Source organism: Neomonachus schauinslandi, chromosome 10 (genome assembly GCF_002201575.2).
Source record: "Neomonachus schauinslandi chromosome 10, ASM220157v2, whole genome shotgun sequence".
In the NCBI taxonomy this organism is placed as follows: domain Eukaryota; kingdom Metazoa; phylum Chordata; class Mammalia; order Carnivora; family Phocidae; genus Neomonachus; species Neomonachus schauinslandi.
The window spans coordinates 20,223,703-20,246,410 of record NC_058412.1 but is presented as its reverse complement, the minus strand read 5'-3'; the positions used below and the strand labels follow the sequence as shown (position 1 = coordinate 20,246,410).

The window sequence follows — 22,708 nt, the reverse complement described above, 5'->3', positions numbered from 1 at the left end:
TCAGTGATAGTAGTACTTTTAGGTCTAAACCTTTTATTTTTGGTTTCTATTTACTCTGTCATAAGTAGCATGTCTGCTGGTTTGTCAGGGTAGTCTGTGAGATAGTGCTGGATTTTAATTTGGAGGAATCCTATGGGCCTAACTTAAGGGAATTCCTTTCCTCTTAAGAGAGATTACTTTTGCTTCACCTTCAGCCAGGAACAGAGGTTATCCATATTCAAGATGTGTAGCTTTGTGCATGTATTTCTAACTGTAAGATTTCTGGGTCTTAGATTCTTATGCACATTAAATTTTGCAGTATGTTATCAAATTTTCTTCCAGTAAGATTAGACCCATCAGCACTATTTGACAGTTGTCTTTGCTTTTTCTATGTGTAGTCTCATCACCGTACTGCAGTATTTGCCATTTTGATAGACAAAAAAATGTTCATTGGTTTAACTGGCATTTAAAAAATACTAATACCGTAGCATCTGCTTATGGTTAGTCAGCTGTGAATTACCTATAATTCCCTGTGCTCATTTTTCTCATGGTGATACTTCTTTTTCATACTGATTTATAGATGCACTTAAAATTTTTAAAAAATATCCATCTACCGATCTGTTTATTAATTTAAAGTAAGCTCTTCTCTCAGTATGGGGCTTGAACTCATGACCCTGAGATCAAGAGTCGCATGTTCTACCAACTGAGTCAGCCAGGCACCCCATATAGATCACATTTATTTATTTTAAAAGGTTTTATTTGAGAGAGAGAGAGTGCACAAGCGGTGGGGAGGGTACGGAGGCACAGAGGGAGAAGGAGAAGCAGAATCCCCGCTGAGCAGGAAGCCCATGCGGGGCTCTATCTCAGGACCTTGAGGTCATGACTTGAGCTGAACGCAGTCGCTTAACCGACTAAGCCACCTAGGCGCCCCTAGATGCACTTTTAATATGAAAAATCGTAAAGTTTTGTCATGATTTGCAAATATTTTTGGCAAGTTAGTCTTGTTTATAATATTTTTTGTTATTTACATTTGAAGACTGTGTACTCAAGTTTGTCAGTCATTTGAAAGACTGTAGATTGTGACTAAGTTTCTTGAAACCACTAAGGTATTCATTTACAACATTTTTAGGTAATCAAAATTAAAATTAATGAAAAAGTTTTGATGGCAAAGGAAAAAGGATCTCAGTATGATATATATATATAGATTTGAATTTTTCTGGATTTTTTGGATCATTTTGTGTATGTGTCATGCCTTGCTTTTATTAGTCTTCGAAGAAATTTCTAAAACCTTTAGGTGTTTCCTTCTTCACAGTCTGATATTTAAAGTAGTTACAACTGTGCTTTTTTTTTGCACTGCAGAGTAAGCTATACTTTAGATAGAAACAAGAATGTAAAGGAGGCCCAAATGATTCTTTTCCCCTATTTTTGTAGGGCAAATGAAAAGGACTAAATGTGCTGAAATTGATGTTGAGACACCAGACTCCATTCTGGTTAATACAAATCTACGAGCACTGATCAACAAGCACACCTTTTCAGTCCTTCCTGGAGATTGCCAACAGCGACTGCTTTTACTCCTTCCAGAGGTGGATCGACAGGTGCGTTATTTTCAAGCATAAGCAGTTTTTTAAAAACCTTCTGAGGCTTTCTTCACTCATCCCCTTTAACATTCCTTAAAACTTTTTAAATAGCTTTTTATATATACTTGTAAAGAAGTGGTATCAAAGGTACTAAGACAAGAAATAAGAATATTTTTATGTAAGTGTTCTTAATAGTTTTGCCCTGTAAGTCTTAGAAAAGGAAAAAACTCTTATCAGAATATCAAGATTATGGAATAAAATTTGTGTAGCTATCATATTAGAAGGTAAGGTATTCATTGAATACAGTCCAGGAGGAAGAGTTGTCTTGTTTAAGATATTTAACAGGGATTTTTTAATGGATTTTTTGAAGGGAGAATGAATGTTAATTATTTTCATTCTTTTGTTAGATTTTTTTTTTTTTAAGGTTTTATTTATTTATTTGACAGAGAGAGAGATAGCGAGAGCAGGAACACAAGCAGGGGGAGTGGGAGAGGGAGTAGCAGGCTTCCTGCCGAGCCAGGAGCCCAATGTGGGCTCGATCCCAGGGCCCTGGGATCATGACCTGAGCCGAAGGCAGCAGTCGCTTAACGACTGAGCCACCCAGGCACCCCTTTTGTGAGATTTTTAAAAAACAAAAACATTTATTGTTTTCATAATAAAGAACTTTAAAAACCCAATAAATTACACTCTTAAAAAAAAGATAGCTAGAAGAAATTCCAAAAGTTTGGGAAAGTCTAGGTAGGGACCGGAGAGATTTTGGTTGGTCAGGAATAAGGTCAAGATCTGAGACTTAGGCTTTTATCCAGGAAAGAGTGACTAACAAGTCACTCCCCCTTCTGATCATCTCTTTCCTCCTCTACAAAAGGAAGATAGGACCATTATGATTTTTAAGGTTTATTCAATTCTGAGGGGTTTTTTATTCATTATTATTTCCAAACACATACTGTGTTCTTAAGTAATCTGATAGCCCTCCCCTTTTTTCCCAATCATTATAAAAACAAGATGAGAGGTATTTTCCCTAGTTTACAGTAAGAAAACTAGATTTATACCCTGGTTTGTGGTAAGAGATTAAAGGAGAGTAAGTAAGTTACACATCATCCTAGCTAATTGACTGTGTCAAAACAAAATATTTCTAATTCTGAAAATTATCTATTAAACTGTGTTGATACTAGTTTCAATCGCATAATGATGTAAATTAGCACATGGGAAAGCAGGCCAGATTCCATTTCCAGAAGTAAGTCAGGTACGCTACCAGCCATAGGGCAAAGAAGTAAGTAAAGCTGATCCTTCCCCACTACTGCTTTTCCCTTCTTAAAACTTCTTGGGGAAATTACAGTTTTGGGGATGCCTACCTTTTGGTTCGAACAAGTTAGGAGGCTAATGTTTCTGCAGAGTTTTTAAAGAACTTCTCATTGGGGATTGCTCTCGTCTTTTTTAACAGCTCAGGTTATTAGGTTGGGAATAAGATAGGACCTAACTGAAGGCCTATCTCTAGAACTCTAGTGCAGGTTTCTTAGAACTGTCTTTTGACTAATGGCCCTTATCCTCTCTCTGGAGAAGGATTGCCACATAAAATTTTAGAATGAAAAGGGACCTTGTAAGTTATCTGTTCAATTTCCCATGGAGTGCAGTTGTGTGGAGAATTCTTAATAGGAAGTTACTTGGCCTTTTTTGAGTATGGTGAGAACACAGTAACCTGAGAAATAATGTCCTTAACGTATAGAAGTATGGAGCTTGAATCAACTTCACTGTCAGATGCAATTTAGAGTGTTTATATAGAATCCTGGTTATTACTAGGACGAAACACTGAAAACCATATTTCATTGTATGGATTGCCCAGCCATGAAGTAAAAATAATTTAGACCAGAGAAAAGAAAACAGGAGGGGAGTGGATTAAAGCATCTCTCTAGATATATTTAAAGGTCTGTCATATGAAAGAGATAAACTTTTTTGTTTCTCCAAAAAGCAGATGTGAAGTTAAAATAACATTTTTTTTTTTTTGACAGCTACAGCTGTTAAAATGGATTGACTTGTGATGGAGTAACTTACTCATCACTGGACTATTCAAGCTTAGGTTGGATAACCTGTTCTGATAGGGAAGACCATTACCCTCTGCCAACTCTCTAGAGTACAAATCGGCAGTCAGCAAACTTGGGCCAGTTTCAGCCCACTTGCCTGTTTTTGTAAATAAAGCTTTATCGACATATATCCACCTTCATTGGGTTCCATATGGTATACAGCTATGTTCATGCGGCCATGGCAGAGTTAGATGTAGTTGCCACAGAGTCCCTGTGGCCTTCAAAGCCTAAAATAATTGCAATCTCTCCTTTGGCAGAAATAGTTCACCAATTTCTGCCCTAGAGCTGGGGGGGCAGATAACGTGGGCCCAGATAGATGTAGAAAGTGAAGTTGGTTGAGAAGCGTTCCTCAATCCCTAGGATGTCCCAGTAGTTACTTAAATTTTCTTCAGAAAATTGTTTTTGACTTAAAGGTTACATTTAAGTTTTTAATACACCTAGAATTTTTTTTTGTATTGCTCTGAAATTGGGCTTCAACTTTATTTTCTACTTAATAATAGATAGCCAGTTGTTTAACCCCTACATATTTAATATAACCATCTTTTTCTCACAATTTGAAATACCATCTTCGTTATATATTCTATGCACTTACATGCAGTATGTGTTTATACGTACACTCCGCTTTTCCACTCATTTCTTCATTCCTTCTAATGTTAGTAATAATTGTTTTGACTGCAGTGGCTTTGTATGTGATATGTTTAATAATTGGAAAGGCGATTTTTCTTATTTTTTCCTTATGAACTGTAAAATCATTTTGTTAAAAAAATACAAAATCGTTTTGTTAATGAAAAATCTGCATGGGGTTCTGGTTGGAATGTAGATGTTAACTATGGGGAGAATGTCAATTTTATTAAGCTTTTCTGTCTAAATTTTTTTCAGATCTTGTGTTTTATGTCCTTATATAAGATTTATGGTTCTAAACCAAGATAGGAAATCAGAATCTCTAATAGAATCTTAAAACCTTTTGGCAAGACATCACAAATCAAGTCAGTGGGCAGATAAATTAGGGGAGATTTTTTAGTGTATGTTACAGTTTTACTATGAATAATATGTAAAGGATTCTCACAAATTGATAATAAAAATAAGCAGCCTTATAGAAAAATATGCAAAATGATAAGAATTTCACAAGGTGATAAATCTGAATATTTAATAAACATGCAAAAAGTTGAACAAAACTCCAATAGTCAAGATAAAGGAAATTTTTACATTTCAAACCCTTTAGACTGGCAAAAATTAAATAATTTAGTTAACAAATATTGTTCACAGGATAAAGAGTACACTCATATATTTTGGGTAGAAATATGAATTGTTGTAGTCTTTTTGGAAAATAATCTAACAATACCTTGTTACAGACACAGATATTTCTTTGCTTTTAGAACTTATTCCACAGAAGTAAAAGCCCTAGTATATTCATCTTTGCCAGAATGCTAATATTGCAGTGTGGTTGATTGTGGGAAAACACTGGAAACAAGGTTCATGTTTATGATTAAGAAACTGGTAAATGAATTAAGGTGCATGCATCCAATGAAATAATATGCAGCTATTATAAAGGAGCTAACACTATGCCAGTTGACTTGGAGAGACGTGCACAATGTATTATGTGAGAAAAATAAGATTCAGAGCTTGGTCAGGAGCTTGGTCACAGTTTTATAAAACAAATAATAAACCTCTCAGGAAAAAACTTCTTACACGTAGATTTATTTGTTTGCGGATGATTCTTTGAGTATAATTAATGGGGAATGGAATTGAAAGTAGAAGAAGGAGGAGAGGTAAACAGGAAATAAATTTATTAGAAAAAATGATTTATTATAAAATAGTAGTATCCATAATAAGCAGCATGGTATGATATCGTCATGTTTCTATAAAAGTAAATGTATATACATTCTTCTCTAAAACGAAAGAAAGTTCAATTCCACATTTGGCTTTCTTTGTAAGCTTCTCTTGGCTTATTCTTTGACCCAGGTTGGTCCAGATGGTCTGATGAAGTTAAATGGCTCAGCCCTTAACAATGAGTTCTTCACTTCAGCAGCCCAAGGCTGGAAGGAAAGACTCTCAGAAGGTAAGTGTTCAACCTTATGTGCCTCCTAGATTGTATATTTACTTGGAGCTACTATGAGGGCAGATTGGCACCTCTATGCCTCAGTGAGTTTTTGAGCTAAGGACGAGATGTTTCCATAGGGTAGAACTAGCTATCCTGTGTGAAACACTATACTGACTTTTGTCTGGAGCCTATGTAACCAGGTCTGGCTCCAGATGGAGTCTAGCAATGTTCCTTTAAGAAGTCAAAGTCACCTTTCAATTTAGGGAAACTAAACAAATACAGATTTTAAGGCCCTCTTCCTCAATATTTTTATCAGTGATCGGATTCTGATCAAAATTTTGATTCAGTGATTCTTGGTTAATGCCTAGGAATTGAAATTTTAATAAGCAGAGTATAGAATTAGAGTTACAGTGTTCGCTTATGTTTGTTTTTCAGTACACATGGAACACAAACTAACACTTGAAAGGTCATATGAAGTTATACCAAGGCATAGCTTAAAACAACTGTGAAAAGCTTTAAAATGAATACATTTTTTTTTTATGAATACATTTGTAAGGAGAGCAATTAGGAATGCTATTCATTGCTGACATTTTGTCAGATCACTAGCATTTAGAGTTAATTGACCAGCTAATTAATATCTATATTGTTCACTGCAGTTGTTGACATTTGCCTTCCTATTGTTTTGAGCTTTTTTTTTTTTATTGTTTTGGGGGGACAAATTCTGTATAGAAAGGCTCTCTCACTGATTACTCTGGTCCTATCAAAGATTTCCTTGAGCAGAGACCACTTTTTTTTTTTTTTCTGAAAGAGCTGCAATCACACAAGCACTTTAAAACATATGCATTACTATTACCTTTCTTTAAGAATAATTTGATAAGGGGTGCCTGGGTGGCTCAGTCGGTTAAGCAGCTGCCTTCAGCTCAGGTCATGATCCCAGGGTCCTGAGATCGAGCCCTGCATCAGGCTCCTTGCTCAGCGGAGAGCCTGCTTCTCCCTCTCCCTCTGCCTGCCTGCCGCTCCCCCTGCTTGTGCTCTCTAGCTCTCTCTCTGTCTCAAATAAATAAATAAAATCTTTAAAAAAAAAAAAAAAGTAATTTGATAAAGGATTTATGCCCCGCCCAACTCCCCATTTTTTTGTTTTTGAGAGAAAGAGAGAGCAAACTGTGGCAAGGGGGTGGGGGGCAGAGGGAGAGAGAGAATCTTAAGCAGGCTCATGCCCAGTGCAGAGCTGGAAGCAGGGCTTAATCTCTGGACGCTGAGATCATGCCCTGAGCCAAAATCGGGACTGTTACGACTGAGCCACCCAGGCGCTCGCCCGCCTGGTTCCCCCACCACCCGGTTTTTTAAAATAGGTATTATCATCAGTGATACCTTGGTCATTATCAGTGTTACTTTTCTTTCTTTTTCTTTCTTTTTTTTTGCATATAAGCAGTCACTGCTATACCTAGTCATTTATTTTATAAGCAGCAAAAACTTTGAGCACTGTACACATGTGAACAGAATTCAATACTTTTTATTCCTCATTCTCTCGTGCACAGTAGACTCAATGAAAACGTAGTTATGGGTTGGACTCTGACAGGCAGAGTCCTCTTTTCCTTTTTTTTTTTTTTTTAAGATTTTATTTATTTATTTGACAGAGACAGAGACAGCGAGAGCAGGAACACAAGCAGGGGGAGTGGGAGAGGGAGAAGCAGGCTCCCCGCGGAGCAGGGAGCCCGACGCGGGGCTCGATCCCAGGAGCCTGGGATCATGACCTGAGCCGAAGGCAGATGCTTAACGACTGAGCCACCCAGGCGCCCCCAGAGTCCTCTTTTCCTACTCTTATGCCCAGGACTGTGTCCTGGAACACTTTTCCTTCCTATCCTCTTATCCCAAAGAGACCTAAACTTGAAGTCTACCATTTCTACCTCTTTTTCCTTGATGTCCTGGGTATTAGAGTATAAAAGAGAGCAACCTTTCTGAGCCGCAGTTTGAAGATGGCCTACCCAGCACATTCAGCTGTCCTCTGCTGTTGGAGTGGGAGGGATTGAAGTGCTTGGTGATATATGCAAATAAATGTCATTTTCAGAGCAGTGCGGTCATTGGCATGTTGAGCACTTTATTGCCAAGGCACTAGAGTGGTACAATTTCTGGAGCAGTTAGAAAACTGATGACTCCCAAATAACTCCCTATGGTTTTACTGGAACCTCAACTGCCTATAAGCAGGATCACAGGTCACAGCTGTTCATTATGCAGTTAGAGATAAAAGGCACAAAATAACAAGTTGCCTGAGAGAAACAGAACTTTAAAATAACAAAATGCCCAGTGGCATTATTTACTGAAACCACGTGACTCTTTTTGCAGTGGGAAAGAAATGACAAATTCAAGGTTAGTGATAAAAGAAATCTGTGGGGAATATGATGTTTGGTGCAGGAGGGAGGTGCTACAGGAGAGCCCAGAGAAAAGGCACAGGTGGCCTCAGCTGAGTACTGGAAACTGCATGCAGTGGTGTGCAAGCATTGTATGTCCCCCAGTGGCTTCCAGGGGCTCCTTTCCAGTGAGGAATTGTGGGAAATTTCTCTTACTTTCACATGATAGTATTCTGACTCCTGCATGAGACTTTCATGATTCACAAATAGTTAAAAGTTACAAACAGCATATTTCTATTGAATATCTTTTTTTTTTTTTGTACATTACAGGTGAGTTTACACCTGAGATGCAAGTGAGAATTCGACAAGAGATTGAGAAGGAGAAAAAAGTAGAGCCATGGAAAGAACAATTCTTTGAAAGCTACTATGGTCAGAGGTAATACCAAGACAGGTTCTGTAAACCAAATGTGAATTCCTACATATATCTCACACCGTGTTTCATCTTAACTACCTCTCCAGAAATTCTAGTCCTTAATTTCCTTCTATTATTTCACCAGTTCTTTTTAACTAAGAATTTTTTTTCTTTTTGTGAATCATGCGTGCACAGAATTGGGTTCCTTGACTCTTGACACATTACCATTGTGGGTGGGATGGTTTCATTAAAAAAAAAAATGTATTATCTTGAATTGGAATCCCTTTCTTTGAATAGACTGAATAGTTCTTATCAATAATTTTATAAGTTATAAGAATGCTGAAGTTCAGTACGTTTTTTCTAGTAGTTAATTATCCCACAAGATGGTAATTTATCCAGAATCACCAAGGAATCCTAGGAATCCCATAATATGGACCATTACACCCAGGGCATCATTAAACAGCCTCTTCTCTCTGGAAGGTACTCTGGCGGGTCTTCATAGCTGAATGAAGATACAAACTCTGTTCTCAAGGGGATGTACGTTAAATTTTTTTTTTTTTTTAAATAAAATATCCGAAAAGAAGTTAATGGGGACATTTAAATAGATGACAGTGGAGCTATATTGTTTGAAGTAGAATTGAACATCCAGAGATTTATTGGTTTGTCTCCCTTCTTGCCTTCTGCATACCTAATGGCAGTCCTTAAGGACACTCCGTAACCACAGTTTGACAACTAATGGCTCTTTTTCTTATTTCCCAGTAGTTCATTGATCCCCTTTATGGTCACGTAGGAAGTGATTCCTATTGTGATTAAGAGTCTCACATATGGGTACGCCTGGCCGGCTCAATCAGTAGAGTGTGTAACTCTTGATCTTGGGATTGTGTGTTTGAGCCATGTTGGTCTTAAAAAAAAAAAAAAAAGTCTCACATACTGATCTACACTCTTGGTATGAGCTTTGAGCCCTTCTGCATAAATGATGGTGTATCCATTTAGACTGTTATCGCAGGTAGCTGTCACTCCGTAAATATTGTTAATTTCCTCCATAGGCATTGTAGGAATTTTTGGGTCTTTCTGTTTTCAGCTGTTAACTTTTTTGCCAGTTTTTACAGGAGGACTGTTTTTTATTATTGTCTAGTTCTGTTGTTAGCCACTCCCATTTCAGAGGTGCAGTACTGATCATTTGAAGTCACCAAAGAGGGTCCCTTGCTTTTGCCTGGTTAAACAGTGTTCTAAAACATTATGAAGAGTCTCTAGTGACCCCCGCTGAGTAGCCTAGTTCTAGCGAGGCCACACTGTGGAAGTCCCAGTTGACCTTCACTCCCAGGATAGCTCAGAGGCATTGATCTCAGAATTAAAGAGCTATAGTAAGTGAAGTGTAAATGGGCTTTCCAGAAACTCCAGAGTTCTAATTTTCTGAAGAATGTTGACAGCCACCTCCTACTGTCTCCTCAGGGGCCCGTAGATTTCTTCGGCCCTCCTTTCTGCAGGTGCTACAGAGCAGAGTTGATCAGGGTACGTGGGTCTTGGCCTTCTTTCACTTCCCTTGTGGGTAGTCTGTGATGTTTGCCTCTAGACAAGGTAGCCCCTCTTATAAACATAAGTAATAATGATAATTAATATTATTGAGCTTTAATATGTGCTAAGTACTGTTCTAAGTACTTTATATGCATAATTTAATCACACCAACAGTATAAAGTGATGAACCTCAGTATATAATGAAGAAACTGAGATACAAAAGACTAGTGACTTACTTAACGTCACATGGATGTATCAGAGCCAGGATTTGCATCCAGGCACTCGAGCTCCAGAACTTCACTAATAATAATAATAATAGTGATGATATATGAGGAATACCGACTATATGTCAGGGTTTCTTCTAGGCATTGCCATATACTATTATCTCCTAACACTTTCAGTAACATAGGCCATTTTTCAACTAGAATATTTTTTCCTTCCACCTTTTAGTTCTGGTCTGAGCCTTGAGGATTCAAAGAAATTGACAGCCTCGCCCAGCGATCTCAAAGTAAAGAAAACCCCAGCTGAGCAACCAAAATCCATGCTCCCTTCAGAGGCCTCACCTGTCGGTATAGTCCCAGTAATTCCCCAGTTAGGGTCTAAAGAAGAAGTGGTGCAAATGCCATCCCCGGTAAGAAAAGAAGAGCATGAAGGCCAAGACATGGTGCAGCCAAACCCCAAGTCCACAGAGCCCCTACTTCCCTCAGCAAGCAATACACAAGAGCTTAGCAGCATTCTTCCTATCAAGTGCCCAAAGGATGATGATCTCTTGGAGCAGAAGCCAGTTGCCTCTGCTGAACAGGAGTCTGAGAAGGAGAATCATCTCACTACAGTTTCTAATTATAACAAAGATGAAAGCCAAGAAGCTTTAGTTACATCCCCAAACAAACCCAAGAGTCCTGGGGTGGAAAAACCAGTAATGAAGCCCATAGCAGAAGCAGGTCCACAGGATATCACTGCGAAAGAACCTCCATCAGCTCTGGTTGATCACAGCCCAGAAAGCCTCAAGAGGAAATCTTGTCTCATCCAAGAAGAGGCCCCCGTGAGCTGGGAGAAAAGGCCACGTGTCACAGAGAATCGCCAGTACCAGCAGCCATTTCAAGTCTCGCCACAGCCCTTTCTCAGTAGAGGGGACAGGATCCAGGTGCGAAAAGTACCACCTCTCAAGGTAAGAGAGTGGGAAGAATTGAAAAAGAGAGAATGTATGAACAGTAAGTTTCTGGTCTTATTAAATTTCAAGTCATTTGTGGTATTTTGTAACGCAGTTGTATATATGTGATAAGCCTGTAACTGTGTTCTAACATGAACAAAATTATTAATAAACAGGCATTTAGAACTGCATTCCCACAGATCTTTATTAGTGGTTGAGTAAGTAATGGATATCTAATTAATGAGACCACCTCCACCCACCCTCCCTGCTGGCTACTCTTACATCTTAAGATAGTTGGGGAAATTATTGTGTCTCATGTGACAACATAAGAAATATAAACAGAAGGAAGCCATCGGCTTTTTTGTGGCAAGAGCCATGATACTTAAGTGTACCCTGGCCCTTTTCTTACTGCCATAACTGATTTGATGTTCTGTGGCTCTAGAACTACCTTTAGTTCCATCTTTTTGAAGGAAACCTCTATGGTTGCCATGGGTCACTGCTGGTTACTTGAGGGACATGAGTAAGGTGGGATAGCCTTGTTAAGCTCTGTTGCTCAGCCTGTGTCACTGACTTCCATGTTAGCATTCTATTGCTGCTTATCAAATCTTTCACATTCATAAAGCAGTATCCTTATCTTAGTATATAAAGACTGCATCTAACCAGTAGTGAGCCCTTTAAAACCCAAACACATTTTTACTTCTGATCTAAAGGTTTACTAATACTTGGGCTTGTGCTTAATATCAGCTTGCAGTTCATTTATTCACTTAATAAATAGTATATGTTAATAAATTTTTCCTAGTGGTATTCATTAATACTATCGTGTCTACTGTGCGCCAGGCACTGGGTATTACTCATTCACGTTAGGATATAAATAGAAAAAAAAGGCACATAGAAATACTTTTCCCCCCTTTTTTATTTAACTTAATGAACCAAAGTTCGTTCCATCAGGACATATCCCTTAGAAACATTCAGTTGCTAGTACTTGACCCATTTCATTTGCTATGTATTTCTCTCTCATTTTGCATCTTATTACTAATCGTATGACATTCTCATTACTTTTTAATTTTAAGATTTGTGCACCTAGGAATCTCCCTTTTTAAAAAATGTTTGCCACTTTTCTACCATTAACATACCTTGCATGCTTTGCCAGAGATTGTGATTTTTTTATGAAAATGACTTTACCATTCTTTTTCCCCCCACTTTTACTGTTATAAAAATATTAGAAACCTTTCTGTAATGAATGTCAGTCAGAACTTCTATGCAGACCCGAGAGCCGAGTTACATTTTAGGTTTTACTTTGTATAAATGATACTGGGTAAGATTCATCATTTCTGTTTCCTCATCTGTATAGAGGCAGAATTACATGCTACTTGGTCTGCTTTCTCTAATCCAGAGAGGCTCCACACTGAAAACTTAAGTCTACCATGACCGTATTATTGTTATTTAATTTTTTCCCTTTTGCTTTCTTCTCCTTCCTCATCCCCCTCCACCCCCCCACAGAATATTTTCTACCAGAAGTTGCTTTAATAACTCTTACCTTAGGCCGTATCTCAAATCCCACTTTCTTAGACAAAACTTAATGTAATTTATAACAGCAAAATCTTTTAACTAAAACTTAAGTAGAAAAATAAAATTTTAGTTTTATTACAAATGTTATACAAGTGTATATATGTAAGTTATATACGTGCATATGTGTGCACACATTACAACATGGATATCTGTAACATCATATGTATGGGGGCGGAGATGGAAAACTGTGTTTCCTATTTGGTATACATTTATTTATTTATTTATTTATTTATTTATTTATTTATTTATTTATTTAAAGATTTTATTTATTTGACAGTGAGAGATACAGCGAGAGAGGGAACACAAGCAGGGGGAGTGGGAGAGGGAGAAGCAGGGAGCCCGATGCGGGGCTCGATCCCAGGACCCTGGGATCATGACCTGAGCCGAAGGCAGACGCTTAACGACTGAGCCACCCAGGCGCCCCTACATTTATTTATTTTTTAAAGATTTTATTATTTGAGAGTGAGAGAGCGCACAAGTGGGAACAGGAGCGGGGCTGGGGGTGGTGGTGGGGGAGAAGGAGAGGGAGAAGCAGACTCCCTACTCAGCAGGGAGCCCGATGTGGGGCTCCATCCCAGGACCTTGAGATCACGGCCCGAGCTGAAGGCAGATGCTTAACCAACTGAGCCACCCAGGCACACCCCATCTATTCAGTATACATGAAAAGAATTTACCTTGCTCTACCAGGATAGCGCTTCTTCTTCTTTTTTTTTTTTTTTGCGAGAGAGAGAATGAGAGACAGCATGAGAGGGAGGAGGGTCAGAGGGAGAAGCAGACTCCCCGCTGAGCAGGGAGCCTGATGCGGGACTCGATCCTGGGACTCCAGGATCATGACCTGAGCCGAAGGCAGTCGCTTAACCGACTGAGCCACCCAGGCACCCCTGGGATAGCGTTTCTTGGTGTTAAATTGTTACCAGTGCCCAGACACCATTGAGCCCTGAGTGCTTACAGAGTGTAACATCTCATTTATTCCACATAAACAGGTAATGGAGCTATTTACATAAATAACTGAAACTTATTATTTTTACATATTAAGACTTTTTATTAGAACCACTTTTAATGAATTTATCAACATGTTAGTAATGATTTTCAGTCATTACAATAGATATTATTTATTCTGCTAGGTATGTTGTTATTCTCAAGATTATTCTGATGTAAGGTTGTTTGTCCCTATATACAGTTCCCCTAAACAACTGTGCTTTTACTTTCTTGGATTTAATTTTCTGGTTTTACCTACTTTCTACCCGTCCTAGTGGTCTCTTCTAGGTGATATTACCAAGGGGCAACAATTGCTTCTTTCCCTCTATTGGTAGCTTCTAAAATACTGTGCAGTTAGATGTAAAAGAGACTTAGTGTTTAAGAGAGAGATTAGGTACATCTCCTGACATGAGACGTGTGGACTGTGACGCCTGTGACGATCCCACTGCTCTGACTTCTCAATGACGGAGAATCTGTTTCTCAGGACTACTGACCTTTTGAGAAATGGATATTGCAAATAATGAAAAATTTTTAGTGACTTTACTATTCTTAATTTTAAGGAGTTCCGGAAAGATAACATGCATTTCCTTAGAGCCCTGTGGCTTAATTTTTCTTTTTTTTAATTAAATGCCCTAGAAAATCTGTAACAGTTATTTGCTCCTTTAAGTTCTGGCCACTACTAGAAGGGTCCAGACTTTGATGCATTCTAATTGAACTCTGATAGCTTCCAAAGTATTGTTTCAAATAGGAGCCTGATTCCTTTCAGATACAGTATTTTATGCTATGAAAATCAGTGGTTTCAAACTTGGTGATGTATCAGAGTTCCCAGGAAGTGTTTCAGAAAAGCATATCTTCTCCAGAGTTCTAATTTGTCAATTTGGGGATAGGACCCAGAGCACATATATTTTTTTAAATTTTTTTTTTTAAAGATTTTATTTATTTGAGAGAGAGAGAGAGAAACAGCGTGAGAGGGGAGAGGGTCAGAGGGAGAAGCAGGCTCCCTGCCGAGCCAGGAGCCCGATGCGGAACTCGATCCCAGGACTCCAGGACATGACCTGAGCTTAAGGCAGTCGCTTAACCAGCTGAGCCACCCAGGTGCCCCCAGGGCACATATATTTTTAACCAGCTCCCCAAGTAAGGATAAAGCCAGCCAGGGATGAAAATGAGTGTGGTGAACACTGTATACATTATGTACATACTCCCTCGTGTGGATGGACGGAGTGGGGTGCATCTGTGGATCACACACTGTCTACCTTCCAGTGCTATCTAGACGCCTCTGTCATTGAGATAATTCAGCCTGAGTGCTTACGTGTGCGTGTGTGCGTAGAGCAGAAGAGAGCAAGAATTCTCCTCGGAGCTTGGAAGGAGAGCTAAGAAGAAAAAGACAGTGGTATGCCTCTTCTCTCACACACACATTCGAAAGTGCAAACACCCTGCAAGGTCTGTATCTTAAGTAATAAGCAGTCGTGAGTAGTAATGCCATTAGGAGGAAGTCGCGTTGAGAAGAGAGGCATGGGGATTTGGGGCAGAGAGGATGTTGGGGGAGGAGGGGCTTTGGCACCAGTAGCAGAGCTGGAAGGACCCTAGAGACACAGTCGCGTTGCTGTCTTCTCCATGCTTTGGTCTCTCGGCCGTGACCCCCCATCTCTGTGACTGGGGTGCAGTGGTTACCGCAACAGTTCAAGTGTTCGGGAAGTTCTGTTTTTCTTGTCAATGAAAACTAAGCTCTGGGTTTTTTTCCTCCCTCCTTCTTTCAGATCCCGGTCTCCAGAATCTCCCCCATGCCTTTTCCTACATCGCAGGTCTCTCCCAGGGCTCGTTTTCCAGTCTCCATCACTAGTCCTAACAGAACAGGAGCCAGAACTCTTGCAGACATCAAAGCAAAAGCCCAGCTGGTCAAAGCACAGAGGGCGGCCGCCGCCGCAGCGGCCGCCGCCGCCGCCGCCGCGGCCTCAGTTGGAGGGACCGTTCCAGGACCTGGCCCCGGCGGCGGACAAGGCCCCGGAGAGGGCAGTGACAGCAAAACTGCTGGAGGAGGGAGGCCAGACTCAGACAGAGGCCGCGAACCTGAAGAGGGCCCCACCCTGGAGTTGGCAGGAACTAGAAGCGGGGGAGGTACGAGAGAGCTTTTACCCTGTGGGCCAGAGACTCAGCCCCAGTCTGAGACCAAGGGCCCAGAGCAGGCACAGCCTCATGGTGTCTCTGGAGCACAACTACAGCAAACCCCCTCGGTGCCTCCAAGCTCTGCCAGCGGTGGAGCCGGCGCAAGGGCCCCCTCCCCAGCCCGCACTAACGCGCCCCCACCAGCTGTAGGGAAGCCGGCTAACGAACCCCCGCACCCCCCCAGGGCAGCAGCCGCAGTGGCCTCTCTCCCCCACCCACAAGGCCCCGGGACCTGCAGACAGGAGAAGGCACCTTCTGCTCCGACGGGTTCCGCGCTCATCTCAGGTGCCTCCCCACCTGTTCGTTTCGCAGCCGATGGCACAGTCGAGCCCAGAGCAGGTTCTGGTAGGAACATGCCAGACCCTTCGGCCTCAGCAGAGACAACCGCTAGTACTTCAGCGGCTGTGACTCCCTCTCCTTTGACATCGTTGTTGACCGCAGCCGCTTTAGAAAAGCTTCCTGTACCCCAGGTCAGCATGACTGTAGCGCCTCCGGGATCAGCTCCGTCCTCGAGCACTTTGCCAGTAGCTTCTAGCCTTAAAACTCCAGGAACTTCTTCAAATTTGAATGGACCCATGCCAAGGCCGAGCTCTAGTATCCCTGCGAACAACCCTTTGGTCACTCAGCTGCTTCAGGGCAAAGATGTTCCCATGGAGCAAATTCTGCCTAAACCTCTCACCAAAGTTGAAATGAAAACTGTCCCACTGCCCACGAAAGAGGAGCTGGGGACGGGAGTGCTCACGGGCACTGGTGCCACAGAAAACAGCGTCAGAGAGGAAGGGGGTGAGAGGCAGTCCCACCCGGCTCTGCAGCAGCTGGGGAAAGCCTTGCAGAGTAAGCAGCTCCCCCAGGTTCCAAGACCCCTTCAGCTCTTTTCAGGTAAGGAACTGAGGGACTCTAGCATTGACACACACCAGTACCAGGAAGGACTAAGCAAAGCCACCCAAGAGCAGATCCTTCAGACTCTCATCCAGAGGGTTCGGAGGCAGAACGTTCTCCCATTTGTGCAGCCCTCCCAGTTCAACTTCGCTCACTCAGGTTTCCAGTTGGAAGACATCTCCACAAGCCAGAGGTTCATGCTGGGTTTTGCTGGCAGAAGGACATCGAAGCCTGCCATGGCAGGTCACTACTTACTTAACATTTCCACCTACGGCCGGGGTTCAGAGAGCTTTAGGAGGACCCATTCTATAAACCCTGAAGACCGTTCGTGTCTAAGTAGCCCCACGGAGGCCTTGAACATGGGGTACACAGACTGTAAAAATGCAACAGGAGATAGTAGCAGTGGCAAAGAAGAAGATACGGATGAGGAAAGTACCAGTGATGAGCAAGAACCCATCGTGGTGAAGGAGGAGCCCCAGGCTGCCCAGGGTCCTGGCAGGTGTGAAGCAAGTTCGGGGCCCCACAGTAGAGAAGCCCTATCCACCAATGATTGTTTCGCAAAAAAGAATGTGAAGGCGGAGACACCAGTGCATGAGCAAACCACTTTAAGCAAGGAGAATTACCTGTTCGCGAGAGGCCAAACATTTGATGAAAAGACCCTAGCCAGAGATTTTATTCAGGCAGCACAGAAACAAATGGCTCACGCAGTGAGAGGCAAGACGATGCGTAGCAGCCCTGAGCTTTTCAATTCTACTGCTCTTCCTCTGACCGCAGACAGTCCCACCCATCAGCCTCTCCTCCTTCCACCACTGCAGACCCCGAAGCTATATGGAAGCCCCACGCAGATCGGGCCAAGCTATAGAGGCATGATCAATGTCTCCACCTCGTCCGACATGGACCGTAACTCTGCTGTCCCGGGGATGCCTGACTGTAGCCAGGTGGCTAGCAATGTAGGTGATGTCATGTCCTTTTCGGTGACTGTCACTACCATCCCTGCTAGCCAAGCGATGAATCCCAGCAGCCATGGCCAGACCATTCCTGTTCAGGCCTTTCCTGAAGAGAACAGCATCGAGGACGCACCGTCGAAATGTTACTGCCGATTGAAAGCCATGATCATGTGCAAGGGGTGTGGAGCATTCTGCCACGATGATTGCATTGGGCCCTCGAAACTGTGTGTCTCCTGCCTTGTCGTTCGGTAACGAGACTAGAAAGAGAACACGCTGTAAAGGAGGCAGGGAGGGAAGGGTTGATGAGATGTGTTTTTTGCGTCCTTTCGGAATCACAGAAATAAATAAGTAGGTTTCAGTTGTCTTAAGAGACAGACGTTACTTAATCAGGAATACAGAGTACAGATCTTATATTTTAGAGGAAGAGCACCTTGTATAGTAAGTCTAGGTCAAGCAAGACTTTGTGAATTTGTGACAAGTTTGCACTTACAAAATCATGTAAATATGTCACATTTTGTTTTAACATTGTTTTCCCAAGTGTTTAGGTAATGATGTATTTGAATTCAGATTTATGTTCCACTTCACGTGACTCTGAGAAAAGTTCAATGCCATGCATGGTTAAAGGAAGCTGTCTTTCTTCTCTCCTTTCCTAAGAGGCCAGGAAAAGGAAGGAATGAAGGAATGGTCTGGAGAAATGACCATTCAAGCTGATTATGTCATGATGGTCTGACTGCAGGCTTTCCTTAGATTATTCAGCCTTGGCGGGATTTGGATTCAGGGTTTACTCAGTCCTTTTACCTTAGACAGAACCTTCTTAAGTTCACATTTTTGATACTGTATTAATTTCATAGGTAGTAATTCAGACCCTGAAAGCTCTTGACCTGGTTCTTGGCTTCCACAAACCAGTACTGTTGCCAAGCTCTCTGCTTGCGCTTTGTGGCCCCCTGCCCTGCCCTGAGACCGTGAACGTGGCCCACGAAGGGTGTGCCACCCCAGGCCCCTGCTGTTAGCTGAGCCTGTGCTGGGCAGCAGTTCCAGCAGTAACATCCTGGTACTTGGTCAGTCGGGGGGGCTTACAAACAGGTGTGAGATGCCAGTAGAGCAGTAACAAAAAATGCTAGCCATGGGGTGATTTGAACTCTGTGTTTTGTTGGGCAAGGGGGTAAAAAAAAGTGCAGAAACTATTAAACTGGACGTAAAGGACTTTGGAAAACGATTTTTAACCCTAGAAACAAGGTAGCCTCTCTTTTCTTCTTCTTGCCCAACCCTGTTCCCTAATGTTCTGTAGTCCGCTGTTGTGCAGGAGGGAAAGCTCCTTGTTGCCACATTTGCCCGTTCTGTTTCGCCTGTTTTGACCTCCCAGGCATCTGAGGAGTGTGGAATAATCTTACCTCCTCTAGATACTACTTTGAACACAACGTGTGCACACAGACATACACAGTAAAAGTTAGACACTTCTCCTGTTCTGGAAGATACGTCCTCTGTTTTGGATTACTGCTTTCTCTGCACTAGAAATTTCTAATGTAAAGGGGCTTCAGTAAATGGCTAAGGGAACATCTAGAAAGGAAGAGAAATTAGCTCCAAAGTTTTGTTGATTCTTTTTTGTTTCCTTTGTTGTTGTTTTTTAAATCTTGTCACTAGTGACTGAAGAGTTTTTGAGTACATATATTTAGGTCATGGTTAAAGAACATTAAAATAAATCTACAATTTATCAGAATTTGGTATTAAGGAACCGGGTATTGTCAATATGCATCATGCATATTGATTTTAAGTTTTCCTAATTTCAAGTGTGTAAAGTAAAAATACTACTGCAACCTAGTACACTTAGTATTCAGGATGTGATATTGACCATATGCAGAACAGTGTAACTTGTTAAGTCACATTCCAGATTAGGAGAAAGTAGACAGTAATACTCTTTGCTCTTCCCCATTCTGTTACCCATTCTTCACCCCGCATTATACATGCTTTTAATACTTTTGAACCCCATAAGAAACTTAATACTTCACTGTTTTTCAGTTTTTGCTTCTGTGATTTCTTGTGGCTCAAGGCGAATACAGGATTAATATCTCTGTTCTAGTTTCAGCCGAGACAATAGGATGTCCGCCTAATTTCCCCTTTTCTTCCGGCACACACACAAGGATCCAGGGATAAGGAGTAAGTTCTCTAGCCAAGATCCAGGAAGAAACAAAAATGGTTCAGTTCCCCAAACTTTCAGTACTCTGGGTAATCCAAGGGCAGGGGCTAAAAGGACCTATTGCTGGTTAAAACTCTGTGCTCAGCTTCCTCACTCCCCATGTTCAGTGCCAGGACTGAGGGCTGGTCTGTGTGCTGGAAGTGCCTGAGTATTTTAGAACTAACCCCATGCTAAACATGAATTACCAATTTGGATTGATCAAAGTGAACTTTCTTCTTTGCACCTTTCCTGTCGTAGGAAGTCTCTCCTCCACGGTTCCCGTAATCTGAGTTTGGACAGACTAACCAGGAGAGGAGGAAAGGGATCAGGGATTTTCAAGTCCATTTGGAGAGCAAACCGTATCGTGCCTCTTCTTCTTGACCAAGGCTCTTGCAGATAGGTCCTAAGCATTATTATTCCCCAGATTCTCTTAACAAATGATACTCAGCTAATAAAATATTTGCATTTATGGATGTCCCTGAAACAGGATATGTCAACTAGGTACACTGCTTCAGTCTTGACAAAATGAGAGGATAGGTTCTCTCGGCTTGGTAGTAAATTGAACACAGTCCGTTTGTCAGTTTGTTTCAACACAGTGGTTTCAGGTAGAAAGTCATTCATTTTAAGAGCTGAACAGAAAAACAACAGCAACAATCCAAACACATTAACAATACAATTTGGCCCTTTTGAAAATGAAGCAGTAGGAACAAGAAAAATCTTTATATTACTGAGAGCATGGTACTCCAATACCTTTAAAGCAGTTTTTATTTTAGGTTTTCGGAGTTGCTAAGCTTTTTTTTTTTTTTAATGGTATTTAGTTGCACTATTTCCAGTGACTAGTCAGGCATTATGCCTGATGCTTATGCCTCCAGGGTATGCTTCTCGAACCTTCAGATACCTTCCATTGTAGGTCACATGGGGGAGATAGCATTAACAATAAATATGTCATCTCAGTCTTAATGACTGTTCTGAGTTGTCTAGTAGAGAAGGCTCCCTGAATCTTAAAAAATTCGATAAAAATTCTCCATCCTATTAAACAACCTGGGGTTGTTCACCCTACTATTCCTTAACCCCTGTGCTCAAGGTACTGAAACTATCTGTGTTATCCCATGTAACATTTCTAAGAATAAGATCTGGCAAATGGGACATTTTTCTTGAAGAAGGGGAAGCATACTTGCATGGGCTGGGAAGGCACCCAGATGTAGGTGTTTTAGGAATTATCTCAGATTTAAATAGCCAAAGGAGGACCTCCTTACCTTCCCGGTGAAGGTGTAAATTCGTACATATTGATGACTTGACAGTTAACCATCCTAATTGCTTATTATTGCCTTTCTCCACCTTAGAGCCCTTAAAGAACTCTTGAGTAAAATTATTTGTTATAATGAGGGGTTCTTCTCTGGTCGTTACACCACTATTTATTTCTAGAACTCACTGTCAGTGAACAGTGCCAGGGTTTTCTCTGTGACCTAGAGGTTTCACTTCACAGCAAAGAGGGAAGAGTCCCCGTTGCGTTACAACAATGTGCTAAGTAAAAAACTTGGCCAACGGTAGTTTTCAGCTCAATTTATAGAATAGTCCAAAGAGACTGAGAAACATGATGATAGGCAGGGATCTTTTCCTACCATGTTTCAATACCTACGTACCTATTGAAAGGGAACAATAGGTAAAACGTTTCCTGAAGTTGAAGTAAGAGCTTCATAGATTCTTGGTTACTTTATTTTTTTTAATGCTTTACATTTGATACAACTATTAAAGATCAATTTTAAAAAAATAGCTTTCCAGTAATATATTTTAAGTAATATATATTTTAATATCTATGTAAAAAGTGACAGCGGAAGACTTTGAATTTCTCATATATGGTATGTTTATGTAGGACCTCACTGTTAAGGCACAAATTATTACAAAGGAAGTTACTCTAAAGACACTCAGATTATTTCCGAAAAATGCAATAAGGGGAATAGTTCTGGAGTTTATTTTTTATTTTAAAAGAAAATCGACTTATTTACCACGAGCTATTTTTTTTCTTCTGGCTTATAAGGTTTGTACAGACTGGTTTGGTAAATGCTAAACTTTTGTGTCTTTTGCCTTTTTAAAGGAATTGTTAACATTGGAATTGAGGGTATGTACAGAGAAGTTGGTGTCAACACCATTTAAAAAGTCATATTTTTTCACAAATATAGAAAAATCATTTTACATAAGAATTTTAAGTATTTGCAATAAATATATGTATATAGATTGTATGTATTCATATATTCTTATTTTTCATTTTATTATTAAGTAAAAGATAATTAAAGTGAAAATAAAAACCTTGGAGTTTTTGGTGACTCTTGAGGTCTGACATCCGTCTGAGAGCGGTGCGGGTAAGGGCCCTCAGCTGTTCCCTTATATCACCATTGCAAGATTACCACAGATTGTGTAGAAGAGCCAAAATGAGGAATTTGGTGATAAACAAATCAGGGTAGCGTATTTCTTTCAGAACTCTAGTAAAAATATATATAAATATGCCTAATCTGTCTCTGTTTTCACCCTTGAACTGTTCTGTCTCTTAACCGTGGGATGTTACTGGGAATGTTAAAAACAGACAAACACAAAAACATGGTGCATTCTTTTTTTTTTTTTTTTAAGATTTTATTTATTTATTTGACAGAGAGAGACACAGCGAGAGAGGGAACACAAGCAGGGGGAGTGGGTGAGGGAGAAGCAGGCTTCCAGCGGAGCAGGGATCCCGATGTGGGGCTCGATCCCAGGACTCCGGGATCGTGACCTGAGCCAAAGGCAGACGCTTAACGACTGAGCCACCCAGGTGCCCCCTCTTTTTTTTTTTTTTTTTAATGTGCCCACTGTTTGCTTCTACAACAAAGAATGGTAAGAAAATATCTCAGGGGTAAAAATAGGTTTT

At 40.9% G+C, this 22,708-nt stretch overlaps 1 protein-coding gene across 1 annotated transcript in view; it reads left to right on the top strand.

Moving 5' to 3' along the window:
* Positions 1-18,088, top strand: part of ASXL2 (ASXL transcriptional regulator 2) — a 132,004-nt gene extending 113,916 nt beyond the window's left edge. Inside the window, exons 9-13 of the mRNA XM_021697394.1 lie at positions 1,411-1,574; positions 5,597-5,693; positions 8,354-8,459; positions 10,401-11,118; positions 15,405-18,088. Coding sequence (XP_021553069.1) covers positions 1,411-1,574; positions 5,597-5,693; positions 8,354-8,459; positions 10,401-11,118; positions 15,405-17,888 — 3,569 coding nt within the window. The 3' untranslated portion in view covers positions 17,889-18,088. The remainder of the gene's footprint in view (positions 1-1,410; positions 1,575-5,596; positions 5,694-8,353; positions 8,460-10,400; positions 11,119-15,404) is intronic.
* Positions 18,089-22,708: the final 4,620 nt, after the last annotated feature.